The sequence below is a fragment of the Rhinopithecus roxellana genome, chromosome 4, assembly GCF_007565055.1.
Source record: "Rhinopithecus roxellana isolate Shanxi Qingling chromosome 4, ASM756505v1, whole genome shotgun sequence".
NCBI lineage: Eukaryota > Metazoa > Chordata > Mammalia > Primates > Cercopithecidae > Rhinopithecus > Rhinopithecus roxellana.
In genome coordinates, this window is record NC_044552.1 from 139,445,814 (window position 1) to 139,468,244 (window position 22,431).

The 22,431-nt window shown below is 35.7% G+C and overlaps 1 protein-coding gene across 3 annotated transcripts in view; it reads left to right on the forward strand.

Moving 5' to 3' along the window:
- Positions 1-22,431, forward strand: part of LOC104678634 (cytochrome b5 reductase 4) — a 107,353-nt gene that overhangs the window by 49,624 nt on the left and 35,298 nt on the right. For all 3 annotated transcript variants that reach the window (XM_010383960.2, XM_010383961.2, XM_030929195.1), the window contains exons 4-10: positions 1,835-1,916; positions 10,341-10,373; positions 13,848-13,908; positions 15,267-15,324; positions 16,938-17,031; positions 18,328-18,360; positions 20,366-20,488. In XM_010383960.2, coding sequence (XP_010382262.1) covers positions 1,835-1,916; positions 10,341-10,373; positions 13,848-13,908; positions 15,267-15,324; positions 16,938-17,031; positions 18,328-18,360; positions 20,366-20,488 — 484 coding nt within the window. The remainder of the gene's footprint in view (positions 1-1,834; positions 1,917-10,340; positions 10,374-13,847; positions 13,909-15,266; positions 15,325-16,937; positions 17,032-18,327; positions 18,361-20,365; positions 20,489-22,431) is intronic.

Below are 22,431 nucleotides of genomic sequence, written 5' to 3' on the forward strand. Positions count from 1 at the left end.
GATCAGCTTACTGCAACCTCGAACTCCTGGGCTCAAGCGATCCTCTCACCTCAGCATCCCAAAATGCTGGGATTACAGGAGTGAGCCACTCCACCTTAAAATTATTCCTGGCCTATTTTAAGACTTTTAAGGCATATTGAGAAGGTGCCTTGCAGAAAGGTTGTTTACATATAATTTCCGCCAGTGGCATCTGACAACAAATACCATCAGTTGTTTTCCTGGAAGCAGTAGAGTCACTTTGTTTATTTTCAAGAAAATACTTGTTAAATATCTGAGTCTGAATAATCAGTTTGTTTACTAGTACTTATAAATGGCCCTTCATTTTTTGTTCTTTTTTTTTTAACTTTTATTTTCGGTTCAGGGGTACGTGTGCAGGTTTGTTATATATGTAAACTCGTGTCATGGGGATTTGTTGTGCAGATTATTTCATCATCCAGGTACTAAGCCTGGTACCTGATAGTTATTTTTTCTGCTTCTCTCCCTCCTCCCAACCTCCATCCTTAAGTAGTGTCTGTTGTTCATTTCTTTGTGTTCAGGAGTTCTCATCATTCAGCTCCCACTTATAAGTGAGAACATGTAGTATTTGGTTTTCTGTTTCCCTGTTAGTTTACTAAGGGTAATGGCCTCCAGCTCCATCCACATTCCTGCCAAAGATATAATCTTGTTCTTTTTTATAGCTGCATAGTATTACCTGGTGTATATGTACCATGTTTTCTTTATTCAGTCCGTCGTTTATGGGCATTTAGGTTGATTCCATGTCTTTGCTATTGTGAATAGTGCTGTAGTGAACAGTCGTGTGCTTGTGTCTTTATGGTAGAATGCTTCATATTCCTCTGGATATATACCCAGTAATGGGATTGCTGGGTCGAATGGTAATTCTGTTTTTAGCTCTTTGAGGAATCACCGTATCACTTTCCATGATAGTTGAAATAATTTAGTCTCACCAACAGTGTATAAATGTCCCCTTTTCTCTGCAACCTTGCCAGCATCTGTTATTTTTTGACTTTTTATTAATAGCCATTCTAACTGGCATGGGATTGTATCTCATTGTGGTTTTGATTTGCGTTTCTCTAATGATTGGTAATATTGAGCTTTTTTCACTGCTGGCTGACTGCATGTATGTCTTCTTCGTTTTTAAATTTAAGTTCTGAGGTATATGTGCAGGATGTGCAGGTTTGTTATATAGGTAAACATGTGCCAAATGGCCTTTCATGAAAAAAGTCCAGTTCCATTTGCAAATCAAACAATCGTCTAAGTGTTTCTTCACAGGGAAACCATCATACTTTATAACACTAATCTTTTTGAGAATTTCCCACTTTGTCACACAAAATATAATAAAAATATGTACCCAGGGGTCAAAATTTAACTAATAATTTTTCTACTTCATGAAGGATATTCTTAAGTATTCTTAATCATGCTCCCTCCACTGTCCATGGTGGTGAAGAAGATAATAGTTACTAGTACTGTTTGGACCCACTACCTTGATTAATACAAGATACTAGCAGTTTTGCCTACCATTGCTTTTATTGCTCTGATGCTGAAAAAACGTGAGTAACTTTTTATTAGTATTATCATGAAACAAATTGAGACCTCATGGAGACCTGAAAGGGTGTCAGGAACTTCCAAAGGTCCCAACACTTTGAGAATACTGTTCTAAACAATCCCTATCTGTGCAGCCTTTCTTTCACTCCCTGGTTGACTAATTGAATATGCTTCTTAGTTTTCAGGTGTGTGTTGAGAGTGATTTCAGAAAGTTTAGTTTTGCCCATACTAAAATGAGAGCATCCTGTGGAGTTAGTCATGTTTCTTTTCCATCATTTGTTTTCCATACCAGGTTCATCGTTGGGTCAATTATGAATCCATGCTGAAAGAATGCCTCGTTGGCAGAATGGCAATTAAACCTGCTGTTCTGAAAGGTAAGTGGTGCTGGTGCTAAACCAGCATAGAAGTGTGGTACACGTGTTTTTTTTTTTAATTTGGATTTAAACAACTCTGTGCGTGCAAATCACTATGGTTTTGTCATTTTCATTGTCCTCCTGGTCTAGCCACTCCAAAGGTTTTCCTTCATTTCCTCTCTAGAATCATATAGTGACTTTCCTTTAAAAGTTCGACTGTTTGTTAGAGAAAGTTCAGTGTGAGGAGTACAACACTTAGGGTTGATTTTTAGATTAGTTTTTTAGAATTTAATTTTTTGAATAATATAGTAACATGATTCAAAAATTAAAAAATATAAGAAGTTAGACAGTGAAATTTTCCCTTCCAGCTTTTTCTCCCATTTGCCGTGAACCTTCCGACTCTGCCCCCTCACTATAGATAACTCCTGTTCTTACTTCAAACTTCTTCTAAAGTATAACCAATTTCTTACCCCTAGCTCTGAGATGAGACTCTGTAATCTGGGTGATGTTTGAGGTCATCTCTTTACTTAATAAGCCTCTCTCAGAAGATCACCTTTTGAAAATTTTAGACATGGAATTGTAGTAGCAGGAATACTTTAATAACCCTTTTCTGTGAAGGAATGATAGTTGTTACTTTTGAGTAACTCCTTACCTTTTTACTAAAATTAGGAATAAATTTCAGCCAGAGTCTTTCACTACTTCATTTAGCGAGTTTTGTAATTCAAGGCTTTATTGACACAGACTTTGATTGGCAGTATGGAAATATTACAGTCATTAAGAAATATTTATAATAATTAAGGTGAAGTATTATTTTAATAGTATCTTATATACCCTTCATCTGTAGGCAAGGATTGGTCATCAGTCTCTGCTGTCTTAAGACTTAACGATAGAGACCATTAGATGGGGTAACTGTGTAATTGTCCAAACTAAGACAATTTTAGTAATTATGCTGGAACAATAGTGGATAAACTTACGACTCTGGCAAATCGGGGTATGTGTTCACCCTACAATTAGAACTCCTAGATTAAATGGGAACAGAGGATGGATGAAAACAAAGGATGAAGTGGGAATCAACGCTGAAAAGAGACTGTTCCTAACCGGGGGGTTGTTGGGGGAAATGGTGGATATATTGAAGAGCAATTTTACACATGGGGTCTTAAACCCAAAGCTTGAAACAGTTTTTTAAATGAGGTGACCTGCCATCCCCCCCAAAGCAGGGAATCCTGACTTTTTTTGGGCGTCTCACAGTTGGACAGCTCTGGGAAGTTAGTTTTCAGTTCATCTGATGGTTTCTAGTCTGGCAATGGTAAAACGCCTGGGTATCTAGGAAGAAATCAGAAAAGCTAACAGACTCAGAATATAAAATATAATACACTTGTGTTGTTATCAAGCAAATAACGAGTTGTGTTTATCATAATCCTTTGTTTAAAAAGTATTATGGTAGGCTGGGCAAGGTGGCTTACGCCTGTAATTCCAGCACTTTGGGAAGCTGAGGCCGGTGGATCACCTGAGGTCAGGAGTTCGAGACTAGCCTGGCCAACATGGTGAAACCCCATCTGTACTAAAAATACAAAAAAATTAGCTGGGCGTGGTGGCAGGAGCCTGTAATCCCAGCTACTCAGGAGGCTGAGGCACAAGAATCACTTGACCCGGGTGGTGAAGGTTGCAGTGAGCCGAGATGGCGCCACTGCACTCCAGCTTGGGTGACAGAGTGAGACTCTGTCTCAATTTAAAAAATAAAATAAAATAAAAAGTATTATGGTTTGTATTATTATTTAAAAAGATGTATTAATAATGAACGAAAGGAGAAATTTTGCTTGAAAAGGTCAACTTCAATTATTGATAATTTATATATGTGGAACACTTCATTCTCTGGTAAAGATGAAAAATGAGTGTTCACTCTTTGCCCTTATTCTTTGGCTGTTATTGTAGCTATTTGTCACATGTGGCTATTGAGCATTAGAAATATGCCTGTTGCAAATTCAGATATGCTGTAGATAAAGGACACACTGTATTTCAAGACAATATGAAAAAAGAATGTAAAATATCTCATAATTTTTACTTGCTTACATGTTAAAATGATAATCTGGATATAGTGAGTTAAATAAAAATATTTAACCTTTTTTTTTTTTTTTTTTTTTTTACTTTGTTAATCTGGTTATTAGAAAACTTAAAATTGTACTTGGTGGCTTGCATTATAATTTTTTTGAACAGTACTGTTCTAGACCGTAAGTGTACTTTAAAAAATCAATATGCCATATTTTTTAAGTGGTTATATTTTTCAGTGGTATAGTGCAGTCTCAGGAATGTTTCTTCATAATTTCTCATTGCTTTATTGTAGTTTCTAATATTTTGTGTTTTTAGGTTTCATGTCCTCTCTGTCTGGCGGTTAATAACTATAATGCACTTAGAACCATACATTAATAGGAATATTTATGTAAGAGGGATTTAGAGCAGTTTAAAAGTGAAGATACTGAGGCTTGTAGGTATTGTATCTTACTAAGGACTACAGAGTTATTTAATTGAAAAAGCCCACTGAAACCATGGATAAACAAACTTTTTGTAAGGCAGAGAGTTGCCTCATTAAATGTTACCTGATTTTTTTGTAATGTATTTTCTTTTAGTATGTGCCAGTTGTTTTTCACTGGGGTTGATTTTGCTCTTCGAGGGGACATCTGGCAATGTCTGGAGACATTTTGGTTTTTAGAACGAAAGTAAATGCTACTGGCATTCTAAGTGATAGCAGTCAGAGATGCTGCTAGACATCCTATGTTGCACAAGACAGATTACCACAACAAAGGATTTTCTGGCCTAAAATGTTAATAGTGTTGAAGTAGAGAAACCATCTTATATGCATTAGTTTTTTATTATTAAAAATGACGGTATTAGTGGCACATACGTGTTAAGCTGGTATGCACACATCGGACAGCTCTTTGGTTCCTCCTAGGCAAACTCTGGTGCCTGTAGGGCTGAGGATGGAGATAGACACCAGGACTCATAGTGGGCTGAGACACTACTTTCAGAGATTTCTTTTACTGTCACAGCATTGTGAGCAAGGACAAGACAAATATTGAATGGGCTGTCTGCCAGTTGGAAGTTCAGCTTTTGTAAAGTCAGTCAAAGTTCTTTCTTCTAGGAGCCTCAGTTTCCTCATTGGTAAAATGGGGACAATTTAGGTAGACAAAGCACAAGCTCAGAGACTGATAGGGGAGAAGTAAGACAGTTACTGGTGGAGAGAGGGAGGCTGGGAGTCATTCTGAAGTGGGCTTTACTGGACACACATGTTTGCTATCTCAGCCTGGCTGCCTTAATTTGCTCCTTCTGCTATAGAGTCCGTTGTCTGGGTAATTCTTGCCAGAAAGATTTAAGGGAAAGGTAATTAAAAATGAGAGGTAGAGGTAAGAAGTCACTGGTTAGGGTGCAGATACAGACCTAAATAGAAAGTGTGTTTTGCTGTAGTGGTGTGACTGACTGATGTTTTGTTTGTGTTAGCAGTTGTTTTGTTTTCATAGAAAGAGGAATTTTGAACATGTGTATATTCATGTGCAGGTGATTCCAAATAAGAAAGGAATCGTAATCCCTCCGATGATAGGACAGGAATGGAAAATAACTGACAAATTGGAGAATTGATAAAAAAATGACAAGTGAAGCCAACTTGGGGAGAAATATGAACTCCTAAAAATACAGCATATGCTGTGATTAAATAATAACGGAGGAGAAACTGATCCGAGGAAAAATTAATACTCTGGTATTTTTAAAGCTTTTGAATCCTTGGATTTTTCAGAATATGTGGGTTTGAACTATTAAATCTTCATTTTAATTCTGCTAGTGAGCTAGAAGTTAGAGAGATGCACAAAATTGAAAGGTGATTCAGAAGGTGATTACAAAGATGAACAGAAGAAAGTAAGGTAAAGATAGTTTAAAGCTGCAGAAATTATTAAGTTTTATAGGATTTGAGAAATAAGTATGACTTCTGAATCAAAAACAAGAATTAGGCCTGGCCAGGTGCGGTGGCTCATGCCTGTAATCTCAGCACTTTGGGAAGCCAAGGAAGGAGGATTGCTTGAGCCCAAGAGTTTGAGACTAGCTTGGACAGTATAGTGAGACTCTGTCTCTACAAAAATTAAAAAATAATAATGTTTAATTTTTAAAAAAGAATAAGGCCTAAGTTGTGTTACGAAGAGTTCTGTTTAGAGATATGGAGGAATTTCTAGAGGAAAAATGGTTATTAAAATGGTTATTAAACACATTATACAGAACCAAGAAGTCTTCTGGCGAGGCTAAGCAGGTAAGGGAATATAGAACAGTAAATTTAGGACTTTGTGAATAAGATCCCTGGCAACAAGACTGAGCTTGTATCTGATGGTGACATAATACCACCCTTTTGGAATAAGGAAGGGAGATGAGGAATATAGCTACAAGATAATTGTAAAACATTCAATTAATGCTCAGCATTTTTCTTTCCCCTGGAATGCTTTTCTTTAGGGACTCCTGACAAATGCCTACACATTTTCAAAACTTAGCTAAAATACTACTTCTTCTATGGAGTCCTTTCAAATTTCTTCCAGTAGAAACATTCTTCTTCTGTGCTTCTTCAATAACACCTTCTGTATACCTCTTTTACAGCACTTGCCACATGCAATCTTAAAAAGAGCATATCATCCGGGCACGGTGGCTCATGCCTGTAATCCCAGCACTTTGGGATACCAAGGCAGGTGAATCGCTTGAGTTCAGGAGTTCAAGACCAGCCTGGACTACATAGCAAAACCCTGTCTCTACAAAAATAGAAATAAAATAAAATAAAAGCCAGGCCTAGTGGTGCATGCCTGTGGTCCCAGCTGCTCAGAAGGCTGAGGCAGGAGGATTGCTTGAGCCCAGGAGGCAGAGGTTGCAGTGAGCTGAGATAGCACCACTGCATTCCAGCCTGGGTGACAGAGAGAGGCCCTGTCTCAAAAAAAAAAAAAAAAAAACTATCAACTTTATTTTTAATTCCGTTTATTGTGTTTTTTGTATACGTATTGCACTCAGATGATTCAAGAAGAAGCACCCTTATCATAGTTCTACCTCCCACCTACTGTTTTTCTCTCCCATGCACACACCAAAGACATGTTTTTGTTGTTGTTTTGTCTTTCCAAATTATCTTTATGTATTATAAGCAGACTGAATATATTTTCTTATTTTTCTAACTTTTTATCAATATCCCTATTAAGGTGACCAATAGATGTTTATTAAAGAATGAACATACTGGTAAAAGAAAGATCTTCCTGCTAGATTTTTCTTTATTCCAGGGTATCCTCCTGTGCCTCTGCTCAGCAGAGGTAAACTAGACTTGGGTCATAATTAAAGATCCTTACCAAGGAAGAGCTGAGTGCTATTAGATCACAACACCAGCCTTCTAAATGACTCTGACCTCTCCGGAAATAAAGATGCTTATCAGAGTAAAGCAGTTTAACCAGCATTATGAGAAGATACAAATTTGATTGGCCATGGAGCCAACTAAATGATGGAATTAGTTACCAAGAGAAAACATCAGATTTCTTTTCAGAGAGGAAAGTATATCCTGTGACTAAAATGATTCAGATGTAAATATGCTTAAGATTGTAAAATAGTCTCCTCCATTTCTATAACTCACTTTTTGAAAAGAGTTGTAAAAACAGACTAGGAGAATTTTTAAACGTAACCCAGATTCTTTAAGTGGAAGTTATCTTTCTGCTAGTACTTCTTGTATTAAAAAAAGACTCGGGGAAAAAAAAAAACTACTAATTTAGCAGAATCCGGAAAGTTCTGACAAATCCAAATCTGTTCATATCAGGCAAGAAGTAATCATATGAGATAATATTTTCTTCTTAGAAACGAGTTACCTGGGACAATTTTTCAAAATCTGTGAACCTCTTAGATAAAAACTACTTGTTTTACATGACAAATGAGGTTTATTAAACTGTTGACCTTATTGTACACTGAAAATAGATATATGTTCTGTGAATTTCTAAGATAAAACAAATAATCACAACTGCAACAGCAAAGACAGATAAAACTGACTAGATGAAAGTACATGACCAAGCAGTGACATCAGTGATCCTTTGCAAACTGTAATGGCCAGATTTGTATCTAGCAGTTGATAAACAAAACTCATTTTGAAGTATAGTTTAAATGGTTTTTAGGCCTGCTATCTTTTTAGGAAATACTAACTCCTGGATTGCAAAGAAAAATAGGACAGTGTTTCAGGGGAGACAATTCTAATTTTGGCTTTTTTGCTGGAGTGGTGGATTTCATTCAAGTCCTTTGACCCCTGATTTTCAGCCTTTATTAGTAGATCAGGTGATAATTTACTGTATGTTGTTAAAATTCCTTTCAGCTGTAAAATTATTTTGGTAAAATGAGGAAAAGGAAAAGGATGGTCATTTGGCTTCCTTAATGATTGTTATTTTGGGATGGATGAGTGAAGTGGGGTTAATTATGGAATTTCTGGTGATTAAATATTGGAACATAAAAAATTTGAAAGCTTTGATGTTAAATATGTTAGTTTCTTTTTGTATAAAACAAGGTGATGTCAGCTTAAGAAATGATGTCTTTCAATTTGACTATTTGAATATTTTTTGTTACCCTAACCCATTTTTTAAAAAATTTTGACAACTTGCTGAGGTGTTTATTTTGACCATAATGGTATAGCACTTGCAGTTATTAGAATATAACATAGCTGCATCCATGTCCCTACAAAGGACGCAAACTCATCCTTTTTTATGGCTGCATAATATTCCATGGTGTATATGTGCCACATTTTCTTAATCCAGTCTGTCACTGATGGACATTTGGGTTGATTCCAAGTCTTTGCTATTGTGAATAGTGCTGCAATAAACATACGTGTGCATGTGTCTTTATAGCAGCATGATTTATAATCCTTTGGGTATATACCCAGTAGTGGGATGGCTGGGTCATATGGTACATCTAGTTCTAGATCCTTGAGGAATCGCCATACTGTTTTCCATAATGGTTGAACTAGTTTACAATCCCACCAACAGTGTAAAAGTGTTCCTATTTGTCCACATCCTCTCCAATACCTGTTGTTTCCTGACTTTTTAATGATTGCCATTGTAGCTGGTGTGAGATGGTATCTCATTGTGGTTTTGATTTGCATCTCTGTGATGGCCAGTGATGATGAGCATTTTTTCATGTGTCTGTTGGCTGTATGAATGCAGCTGGAAACCATCATTCTTAGCAAACTATCACAAGAACAGAAAACCAAACACCGCATGTTCTCACTTATAGGTGGGAACTGAACAATGACATCACTTGGACTCGGGAAGGGGAACATCACACTTCGGGGTCTATCATGGGGAGGAGAGAGGGGGGAGGGATTGCATTGGGAGTTATACCTGATATAAATGACGAATTGATGGGTGCTGACGAGTTGATGGGTGCAGCACACCAACATGGCACAAGTATACATATGTAACAAACCTGCACGTTATGCACATGTACCTAAAGTATAATAAATAAATAAATAAATAAATAAATAAATAAATAAATAAAATAAAATAAAATAAAAAAGAATATAACATAGCTTTGTGAGTTGGCTGCCATCCTGAGAGAAAATACCTGTTAATTTTTTTTTTTTTTTTTTTTTTTTTGAGACGGAGTCTCGCTCTGTCTCCCAGGCTAGAGTGCAGTGGCGTGATCTCGGCTCACTGCAAGCTCCGCCTCCCGGATTCACGCCATTCTCCTGCCTCAGCCTCCTGAGTAGCTGGGACTACAGGTGCCCGCCACCACACCCGGCTAATTTTTTTTTTGTATTTTTAGTAGAGACGAGGTTTCACCGTGGTCTCGATCTCCTGACCTTGTGATCCACCCGCCTCGGCCTCCCAAAGTGCTGGGATTACAGGCGTGAGCCACCGCGCCCGGCCCTGTTAATTTTTTTTCTGGGTTTGTAACACTAATAATTGCATTGGGTATACATACAAAAATCTGAACATATTTTAAACTTGTAATAACGATCATTTTACGCGTTGAACTCAGTAAAAGGGAAAGATAAGAAGACATCTTTCTTTGAGTTGTTAATGTGCATGTTTCATTTATGACATATAATCTAATAAATTCTGGTTAACTTGTACTGATTTAAAATATGATAACCTGGATGAAACCTGGCATTTACATATGCTCTGTATAGAAATTAACCAAGATGTTAAAAAAAAGTGACCAAAGAATTAGAAAAAATCCAAATGAAATGAGAGCCAAACATCTGGAGAAATATGGTCTGGCAGTCTTCAGAGATGAAACTTACTTATTTAAAACAAAGGTCATTTCTATATTAACCTGTTTCTCTCCTCAGACCTTAGAAGAAAGCCCTTCAAAAAAGGACTGTTATCTTGAAATCAGTAATGTGGACTGATGTTCTCTTTGACATTGAAGTATTCTTATTTTACTTTTTTTTCCTAAATTGCTATACAGACTATCGTGAGGAAGAAAAGAAAGTCTTAAATGGTAAGTCTATAAATTTATAATAAATGAATTGTATTCACATGCTTATTGGTGCACAGAATTGTCTGGGGCATTTAGATTTTTTGTTTTTTGTTTTTTGTTTTTGAGATGGAGTCTTGCTTTGTCACCCAGGCTGGAGTACAATGGCGCCCGATCTCTGCTCACTGCAACCTCTGCCTCCCGGGTTCAAGCAATTCTCCTGCCTCAGTGTTCTGAGTAGCTGGGATTACAGGTGCACACCACACACCCGGCTAATTTTTGTATTTTTAGTAGAGATAGGGTTTCACCATGTTGGTCAGGCTGATCTCGAACTCCTGACCTCATGATCCACCCACCTCGGCCTCCCAGAGTGCTGAAATTACAGGCGTGAGCCACCATGCCCTGTCTAAATTTTTTTTTAAGTGTGAAAGATAGCATTACTGGCCCAAACTTAAGAGTCTTTTGTAGGGTTTTATAGGCTCCTTTTTCCAGCCATTACTCTTACAGTCCTGCCTTCTGTGACATCCCTGAATACATGTTATCTTCCCTCAGCTTGAATACTTGTAGCAATTAGGAGTTTCATCCTCAGAAACAAGACAAAACAAGTCAGTTTTCTTAGGTGTGAGCTCACCTCCAATGTTTGCATACACATGCCAAATAGTTTATTACTCTACAATTTTCTGAACTGAGTGGTGCATCCAGCCATTCTGGATGACTTGCAAATAATGACTGACACTTCCTTTCCCCCACAAAAAAGTTTGGCATTATGGTCACTACTGACATAAAATACACAGTGCTAATTCTGACTGAACTATATTGATGTACATTTAGAAACATTTTTTTCTTTCGTTTGCAAAAGAAAGTTACAGAAATTCAACTAACAAGCTGGATTGCCAGATGAGTTACCTTTTTCTTTGTTAACTGGAGGAAATATTCTATATTGTGGACTAACTTATGCAATGTATAGTACCTGAAGCTGTTCATCGGATAATATAACACTCCATTAAATGAGGGAGTGATCTTTGGTTTCATCTGTTGATTGACTCTTCTGTGACACTACAAAAGCAACCATTGCTTAATGATTGATTACTGATAGACTAGGCATTTCCTTTCCACCACATATGGCTTCCAGAACCTTTACTTTTCTGTTGTCTTCTTTGGATGCACTGCATTTGACTAATTTATCAGTAAAAGGTGGCGTTAAGTATGGAATATAGCACTCCACAAGTGATGTGGTTAGCTCTGTTACCTCTTGTGACCTGGACCCTGTAAGACGGGAACATATCTATCTATCTATATTTATTAGCTGCTTTTCCCATTTGGCTCATTTAAGTCTATGTGATAAGTCTCTGTATTTGCAAATGTGATCTGCCTGCATTCTATGTTACTATTCCAATAGCTGCTTAAAATACTGAATGGGTTGGACTACTTTCCTATTCCACTAGAGACCCGATCCCTTCAGATTGACAGCATTCAATCAACAACACTTATGGAAGGGAGAACATGCATTCAGTCCACCTTGCATTTCTTAATTATTTTATTTCACTACACATTCACCCCGTATTCTTTCAACTTACTCAAAATAATATTATATAAAGTTTGAGGGTTTTTTTTTTTAAATTAAGACACATTCCATGACTTATTATTCTGTTTTAATAAGATATATCTTAATGATACTAAATCGTTTTTTAGAATGTTTGATTATTGTCTCATTTGCTCACCCATGAGATTGCAGGGAGCATTTCATTGCTATTAATAGTTACAATTTGAGGAAGAGGAAACAGTGTCTTGCATAAAATCGCAGTACTGGCGCTGAGCTTAATTATAGATTTTCTGGTCCTAATTAGATCATACAAGATCAGTATTGACTTAAAATTTATGAATTCTGTTTATAATATTTTCTTACAGAAATTGTTAGATTTTGATGCTTTTGATTTTTATTTATATACCTAAGAGACTTCCGAAAGAACAACAACATTAATCTCTTAATGAAATCTTTCAGTGCTTCTTAATTTAGTAAGATTATTTTGTTTTGCTTTTACCATATTAGAAAAAAATACGTTTAATTCTTGTAGTCCTCTTTTGTTTTACCTGTGGTTTTGTAGTAGAGCACTCTTCTTTTAGTGCCCACTGCTAATTATTAGTTGACAACTCTGACCTTGTTGTTACATCTCTGAGGCTTCCTGTTTATCTGAAAATAGTATTCTGCAGAGTTATGTGGGAAGAAATGGAAGCTGAATGAGTGAGGCCTGGACTCAGGGCTCACCATCAGCCGGTTCAGAAAAATATGACTGTTTTACATCTTGCTTGCACTTGAGCTTGTCTTGAAGGTTTGTGTCTAAAAAGAATCTTGAAAATCTCTAAACTGTCTTGTCCCAAAGGTATCTTGCAACTCTTAAATTTATATAAAATACTGTGATTTCTAATTTGTGCACCCAAGATTTAGCAGATACTAACCATTAATTTTTGTTCCTGTATAGTTTGAGAAATAGTAATATAATTGATGCAATGATTTTCAAAAGTCAGGTAGCAGCAGTACTTCTTTTTTCCAAACTAAATCTTACTATATACAAACAATGCACTCCTGTTGTAGGAGGGAAATAATGTTTGCAATATCTTGAGTTCTTCCATGTCTCAGTTTTCTGAAATGACTTAAAAACCATAGCTTTAATGGACTTTTAAACTGCATCATACACCCAAGATGCATTTTGTAGGTGTGCATACCCACAAGGATACATACCCACAAGAGTGAGTAAAAGGGAAAAGATAGAAACCACATGTTGGTGAGATTGTGGAGCAGCTGGTACAACCACTTTGAAAAGCTGCTCAGTAGTATCTTCTAAAGCTAAACATACAAACACCCTTCATAGTAACCAAAAGTGTAGATATGTGTTCTTTAAGAATATACATGTACCTGTAAAAGAATATTTATATCAACACTGTGTATAATAGCTCCAAACTGGAAACAACCTGAATGTTTATCAACAGAAGAATGAATAAATTGTGAATTATTCATATAATGTATTACTACTCAGTTACAATAAGGACCAAGCTACTGATGAATTCAGTAGCATGGATAAAATTTCGGAAAGCCTAGATTTGATTTATTGCTTATTATCAATCATGCTTATTTCACATAAGAACTGTAATGTCTGGAATATTGGACAAAAAGCCAGACTAAAAGAGAACATATCATTCTACTTATATAAAGATCAAACACAGGCAAATACTAACCATGGTGTTAGTAGTCAGAATACATGTTACTCTTGAGGCAGGGGTGGTGACTGAAAAGGGAGCGTGAAGAGAGGGCTGACTGCAAGGGTATGTTTTGCTTTATCTGAGCCTTCTGGCAAAGATCAAGTGAAAATATATTGAGTAGTACATTTGTGATTTGTATCCTTCTATGAATATATGTGATATTTCAATAAGATGTTAACTAAAAAGACAAAATATTAAAAATACTTTGTAGATGAACTATAGCTATCTTTCTTTGTAAAGGCATGCTTCCCAAGAGCCAAGTTCCAGATACACTTGCCAAAGAAGGTCCTAGTTATCCAAGGTATGCATTCTTATTGAAAATTTTCAAAGTTAAATCAATTATATACAAAAATGTACACATTTAAAAAATAAAGTAGCTCTGGGTTTATTGCTTACTGTTAGTCATGCATCTTTGACATGAGAACTGTAATGTTGTTGGAGAATGAGCTGTTTATTAGACGTTGGAGATGTTGTTGGAGAATGAGCTGTTCCATAAATGTGAATTTTAAATATAACTAAAGTTTGATCCATTTTAAACACCAGTACTTTAAAAAACTATTTTAAAATATTTTTCTGATTATAAAAAAATACATTAATGGTAGGAAACTTAGAAAATATAGAGAAATACAAAAGGAAGTGATAAAATCAGTTTAATCTCACCATTCTTAGTTATATGCTATTATTTATATTTTCCAATTAGATTAATATAATACCTACTTCCATATTATTCTATTTTTATAATATTGATATGACAGTATATTCTATGAGCATTTTTCTATGCCATTAAATATTCTGTGAAAGCATTTTTTCTCTTCATTCCATCATATGACCATGCCATAATGTATTTAAATATTCTTTTTTATATATCTAGTTCATTTTTATCAATTTTTAATGGGAATTTTTCAGAATGTATTGCCCAACAGTTGTCTTAAACAGTTAATAGTAACTTAAGCAATACACATATATTTTGTTAATGACACTTAAAATGCCTTCAGGTGTGTTCTCTGTAGTTCCTTCTCTTATGCCTTTTCTCCACACCACCAGTCTGTGTTATTCTAATGTCAACATCCTGCTATATTTGTTAAATTATTTGATATAAAATTTTAAATTAGGGACTAAGGATGCTCCCTGTAGATTCGCCTATATAGGTGATAAGTCCAAAAAGAGGATCAATTTGATCAATAGCTATAACTAAACAGAAGACTTAGTTTTACTTTAAGTGTTACTGTGGACCCATTAAACAACCTTGATGAGTTCATTTCTTCAGTACTAATATATTTGTGACAGGGAGAAATGAAGATAATAAACAGGTACGTTTTTTCATGCTCTTTAACAAAATATGTTGTTTTGATTTTGCTCTGATAAAAGAAGATTTTAGTAAAGAGATGTGTAACCTTTATAAAAAGTGTCTTGTTGAGGATATTTTGTTTTTATTCCAGTGGGAATACATGGACGTATAGATATTTTAAATTTAGAAATAGTTGTCAGCTGTATAATGAAGAATGTAACATGGTGAGACCACTGTTTATTTAGAAAAAAAGCTTAACCTAGAGAAATACAGATATGTCTCACTATAAATTTTAAACATTTAATGATTAATATGTGTTAATGCACATGATTGTCAATATAATTATTCATCCTTTTCTTTATATTTTGCAGCTATGATTGGTTTCAAACAAACTCTTTAGTCACCATTGCCATATATACTAAACAGAAGGTAAATATGTCTTTTAAATCAGAAAAGAAGTAAATAATAAATGTTAATTTTATGTACCAGGTGTTTTTGTAAACACTTTTTTATATTATTTACTTCTCATTACAATTCTTTGAGGTAGATAGTATTGTTATCCCTTTTGTACAGAAGAGGAAACAAATAAAAGATTAAGTAATTCACCCATGTGAGTGGCAAATCTGGCATTTGGAACTCAGGCAGTCTGGTTCCAGAGCATCTGCTCTTAACAGCCATTCCTATAGCCTCTTAAAAATCGGAGTAGGAAGTATTTTATGTGTTTTTCTGTGTGTGAGTGTGTGTGTGTGTGTGTGTAAAGTGTGGATAACAAAAAATGAATCTCAGTTAACTTCACCATAAGAACAAATTTCCTAGACATAAACTGGGATTGGAGAAGGTATTTTGCTGTGGCTGTGGCTTAGTATGTTTAAACCACTAATGGTGTTCGGATCCCCATTTGAAACTGAAGTTAGGGAGGTAATTCATTCACCATTGAAACTAAAGTTAGGGAGATAGTTCATTCGCTAAGTATTTATAACCTGTTTCGTGTAGAACACAGCCTTAGATATCAGGGATCTAATGATAGACCAGATACTTAGAGACCTGACTTTCAAAAAGGCTTCCAGTCCAGCTGGAAAATCAGATAAATATGCAGACAATTTAAAATATCTCCAAGCACATCCTCCAGCAACTGTTGAGGTTCCCACACTTTGAGGGATATGTAGATTTAAAGACAAGTTCTGGCAGCTAGGAATTTTTGAGAATTCATGCTACTTCTATAGTAGCAGAACCATGTCTGAACCAGTGGGTTCTTTTGACTCTTGTAGCATGATTTGGCCATTCTGCAGGATTGACCAGCCTCTGCCTGGAAAGAGCCAAGAGGGCCAGAGGCACTACTTACCCTGTTTTCCACTCTCTCTTGATATTGTCTTTTCATCACACAGTTCAAAACCCAGAGCACAGGCTCTAGGAAGGTCCACTTGCATTGGTAATATCAATGGGACAGAGAGGATGGATGGCTAAGGGAAAAGAAAAGGTTTCCTTGTGGAATAATGTATTCAGTGAATAATATAAATAATACATAGCTTACACCAAGGCTATGTAGAAGTTAGAGACACCTAAAAATATGTTAGTGAATTGATTTTTTTTAATAAGCTAAGGTCAAGAGGTTCTGTAATTTGCCCAGGATCATACTTTATAGAAGAGATAAAGATGAACAAAAATATGTTGGTTTCTGCTCAGATTGTTATTTTCTAGGGGGTGGGGGGATTCCATATTGCTTATTCAAAAAATATTTATTGAGCACCTGCTAGATACCAAACAGTGTTCTAAAGATGGTCCTTTAACCTTAGAGCTTAGAGATGAATGGATAAGGTAGATATTAAACAGAGACAAATAGGTAGTAATTGAAATTTTGATATGTCCATTGAAGGAGAAGAACTGCATTGTAAGGGAGAAAAACAGTAGTCACATTTGTTTAGCTTGGAGGTTCAATAAAGAAGCACCATATGAACTACCACAGAGCATCTTAAAAGTATAGTTGTAGAAGTTTGGGGGAAATTTTTGCTTTCTAATCTTTCTATTTTTTCTTTCTGTTTAAGGATATCAATTTAGACTCAATAATAGTTGATCATCAGGATGATTCCTTTAGAGCAGAAACAATTATTAAGGATTGTTTATATCTTATACATATTGGTGAGTACTTTATTATTATTAATGGAAAGAGCTCTGGTTTTCTTTAAATATGGCTATAATTTGGTCTACAGTCTAGGTAACTGTAATATTTTATCTGCTGTTATCATTTTGGTTAGTCATTTTTGATCAGTTTTTTTCCTGTAATTTCTTTACACTAATAAAAGTACTAGCAGTGGCGGTGTGACCTCACCTTTCCAAGTTTAAGCAATTAGATGCAATCAAAATCAATAATATAAAATATTTGTTGGCCCAGCTTTGTAAAATCTCTCATACTTGACACCTACAAGAAGTCTTCCAAGACTCATTGGTTGCATGTCCTACTGACTGTCCTTTGCTAGATGGCCCGTTCCACTGGCCTGTTCCTTACCAGCTCTGCCACAGGAAGTCAGTGACTGCAGCAAAGCAGCCTGGACTACAAATTTGTATTGTATCTTCTAGCTGTCCATCCCTTCATGGCTAAAGACCAACTTTGTATTTTTTTTATCAGGACAGAGAAAAAAGTGGTAGAAACCAGGGAACCCTACACTAGCACACATATTTTAAAAAACTAAAAATTCCACAGTTAAAAATATGAAACTCTCGGGTGCCAATATTGCATTGAAAGGACTGAAATAATGCAAAATTGTAAATTCTAGATAACCGTATGAACACAGTGAAATGTATAGCAGACATTTGTAAGCATATTTCTTGCATCTCCCCCTTCTGGAATATACGTTCCATAGGGGCAGAAATTTTTCTGTCTTATTAACTGTTGTGTCCATAATACCTAGAAAATACCTGTCACATGTAGATGCTCAGTAAGATTTTTTTCAATAACTGAATGGATAGTCAACTTTGGAGAACAATAAGAAAAGGTAAGCTAGCCCCAGACCTGGCCTGTGTACACACACACACACACACACACACACACACACACACACACACACACACATACACTGGGGCTTGCGTGCTTTAGGTGCTGCCTCTCCCTAGCCTGCTCCTCTCTTGGTTTGTAGGATTCTCAGTCTGGAACCATCCATGCTTGGACTAGTGTGGGTTACCCACTTGTGGGCAATTGAGTATTTGCTCTTTAGTTAAAAGGGAGAAAAATGAAACAATTGAGAATATATATATTTAAATAATTTGAGTCTTCATTTTGATTGTGTACAATTTCTTTGTTTGGGTCTCTCAGAACATGTTTTATTTGTCTTGAGGGATTTGAAATAATTCATAAAAGAGCCATTTAAATGACATATGGTGTTCAAAAACTGTATGAATTGAAGTTCTGTTTTAACTAAATAAATTTGTCTGTCCTAGGGCTAAGCCATGAGGTTCAGGAAGATTTTTCTGGTAAGCTACCAAAAACCAAAAATTATGTATATATGTACATATACACATACCTACAGAGAGAAAGAGAGAGAGAAGAAAAAATTGAAAAATCAGCATGTGTTTCATTTTTCATATGTGTATTTTCATGTTGCAAAACAAAGATATGATGTTTTCTCTTTTTTTTAAAACTTTTAAGTTCTGGGATATATGTGCAGGATGTGCAAGTTTGTTACATAGGTAAATGTGTGTCATGGGGGTTTGTTGTACAGATACAAGTACATTAATTTTTAAATATTCCCCTCCCTCTGGTTTCAGGTTTTTTCCTATTTTTTCTTCCCCCTTATTCCTTTTTTGTGTGCGAGACAGGGTCTCACTTTGTAACCCAGGTTGGACAACAACAGTGCGATCTTGGCTCACTGCAACCTCTGCCTCCCAGGCTCAAGTGATCCTCCCACCTCAGCCTCCTGAGTAGTTGAGATCACAGTGCACACACACCACCACAGCTGCCTAATTTTTTTTTGTAGAGATGGGGTTTCACCATGTTGCCCTGGCTGGCCCCGCTTATTCTTTTTTATCTCTTTAACCTTTCTTTTTTTTCCTCCTTAAAAAAAAACAAAAACAAAACAAAACAAAAAAAACACATTCTGTCTCCTTTTTATTCTTCTTTCCTCATATCTGCCCTACTCCTGACATGCAGCTTGTAGAAATATACTATATGGCCAAGGATCACGAGGTCAGGAGATCGAGACCATCCTGGCTAACACGGTGAAACCCCGTCTCTACTAAAAATACAAAAAATTAGCTGGGCGTGGTGGCAGGCGCCTGTGGCCCCAGCTACTCAGGAGGCTGAGGCAGGAGAATGGTGTGAACCCAGGAGGCAGAGCTTGCAGTAAGCAGAGATTGTGCCACTGCACTCCAGCCTGGGCGAGAGCGAGACTCCATCTCAAAAAAAAAAGAAAAAAGAAATATACTATATTAGCAAAATTTTTCCTTCATCTATATATTTAAATGTTTAATAAAGAGCATACTAAATTATGAATATTGCTACATATAAACATGCAGCGTAGGTTTTACACAGCTATTTAATAATAGAAGACTCATCATAGAATGGTGTTTTCTTGTTTTCAAGTACTGTCATGGTACCTTATGCTGGTCCAATGTTTCCTCTTTTCCATATATCATTATAGGCTCTGTAAGTTATATAAATCAGGCTCTTTAAAGACAAAGACCATGTTTTTATTTTGGTTAAGCTTCAAATCAGTGCTCATCAAATTGAATTCATTTGACCCATCTATCTTTAAAAGTTGTTAAATTGTTACTGGGTTTTGTGTTCACAGTGGGGGAGAGCAGAACATTGTTTCTGAAGAAAAATTAAATATGCTTTAAATCTTTAAAAGCATGTTCAATTCATAAAATTTAAATCAGCATATGAAAGCATGTATTTTATTATTATACCCATATATTATAAACATTTTAATTATTCAATAAATAAAAAGGTAATCTAAAATATTTTTATTAAAGATTCACATGCACTTTATCAATTTACTCAGTATTTACTAGGACCTCATTCTCATGAGGCTCTTCTTGTGTTTATTAGACTCAGTATTAGTCTACTGAATTTACTCATAAGAATCCTTTTGTGGGGGCATTCGATACTAATTTGTACATCTCAGCTTTTTTTTTTTTAATTTTTTAAATTTTTTTATTTTTTTAAGCTTTATGTCAGTTAGTTGCCATGGCTATATTTGAGCTTGTATGAAAACCAGCAACACATAGTAGTTTGACCCTTAATAAATTAGTTTGAAAGAAGTTAATCTGAATCTATTAATAAAGTAAATTAAAGCATATAAAGCATAAACAATTATGATTGTGATTGAATATGTAAACAGAATCTTATTTATCCCATTGATAATCAGTACCATTCATATTAGATCAGGACACTTGTACTATTTGAGAAATACTGATTTTAAAATAAAATCTTATATTTAGTATCGATGAATACAAATGGAATTTATCTTCTTTTCAGTGCGGGTTGTTGAGAGTGTGGGAAAAATAGAGATTGTTCTAAAAAAAAAAGAGAATACTTCTTGGGACTTTCTTGGCCATCCCCTGGAGAATCATAATTCACTTATTCCAAGGAAAGATACAGGTATGCTGTGTTCTTTTGTTATGTTAATTTCACATTCATGAAATTGTTGTACAGGTGTACCAGAGTTTGGAAGGCTGCTTTGAAATGAGCTGAAGGACCCTTGTATCTACCTCTAGGAAGTTGGAAAGGGACATTGTGTCTGTTGTCCTGCTTTTTTTTCCCATAGAAGTAAATTTCAGACTCTACTATCTAATGTGTAGGCGTAGTAAAGTCATTACATAATGATACCTGAATGGAGAAGCCCACTTGTGCTTAGACTGTTGATCAACCATTTACTCTTTCAGGTCCCCTTTTGTAAAAGATACAAAAACAAGTTTAAGTTTATGCTTTGTATGTCTGCTTGAAATTTTTCCTATTGAGGAAGATATGTTTACTATTTTTCTTCTTAATTAAACTAGTTTCTCAGTTTACTTCTTGTATTAGTCTCTTTTCCCATTGCTTTAAAGAAATGCCTGAGACTGGATAATTTATAAAGAAAAGAGGTTAATTGGCTCACAGTTCCACAGGCTGTACAGGAAGCATGGTGCTGGCATTTGCCTGGTTTCTGGGAAGGACTCAGGAAACTTACAATCATAGCAGAAGGTGAAGGGAAAACAGGCACATCTTACATGGCTCTTACAAGGAAGAGGAGAGAGATGGGGGACGTGCTACACACTTTTAAACAACCAGATCTTGTGTGAACTCTGTCATGAGGACACCACTAAGAGGGTGTTCCTAAACCATTCATGAAGGATCTGCCCCCATGCTCCAGTCACCTCCAACTAGGCCCTGCCTCCAACACTGGGGATTACAATTCAACCTAAAATTTGAATGGGGACACAGATCCAAACCATATCTTTTCTAAAAGATGGTACCATTTATTTCTTTTCATTTTTAAAAAGCTTTTTACCTAAGTTTAACGTATATATAGAAAAGGGTGCATATTAGAAGTGCTCTACTTGATGATATTTTGCAAAATGAACATATCCTATATTTTCTCTTTGGAAATTGGTAGTATTTACTCCTTGTTCTAAGTGTTTTGGACTTTCACAATGATGTGCCAGAACATAGATGATTCTTTATCCTTCTTACTGGGCATACATTTTTTGTACTAATCTTTTCAATATGGAAACGTATGACCTTCAGTTCTTGGAAACTATTATTGGTTTTACTTCTCCCCATGGTCTGTTTTACTTTCTACATATTGAACTTCCTTAACTAGTCTTCTAATTATCTTATCTTTTCTCTCTTATTTTCAGTTTTGTCCTTTTGTTCTACTTTCTGGGAGATGTCTTCAGCTGTGTCTTCTAGCTCTTCTATTGAGTTACTCATTTCTACTCATATTTTTAACTTCTGTAACTCCTTTGATTTCTTTTCCTTTGTTTTAGCATCCTATTCTTATTAGCTTATCTTTTACAGAATGACTGGTAATGTTTTCTTCTCACTGTATAACTTCTGTGTCCCTCAGGTTCATTGTTTTTTGTTTGTTATGGTGTCTTTAATATTAAATGCTTTCTTTGAATGTTTCCTAATCTTTTACTATCTGCTCATATTTCAGGGTAGGACTGTAAAACTAATTGGAAACTGTGCATGTGGGTGTGGCTTGTCAACGGTTATATTCACTATATGGCTGGAACATTTCTTTGGGAAAAGTCCAATGCCAAGAGTCCCTAGAGTGAACAATCTCCTACCTTGTACCCAGCATTTCAGAAGCCATGTGGGAAAGAAGGCTGGGCCTAGCTTCTGGTATATCTGTAAGCGTCACTTAATTTTCTTTTTTTTTTTTTCTTAGAACATGGTATTAGTTTGCTAGGACTGCAGTAACAAACTACTACAGACTGAATGTCTTTGGCAGAGTTAGTCTCTTCTGAGACTTCTTCCCTTAGTTTGTAGATGGCCTCCTTTTTTCCTGTTTCTTTAGGTGGTCTTCCTTCCTGTGTGTCTGTGTCCTAATATCCTCTCTT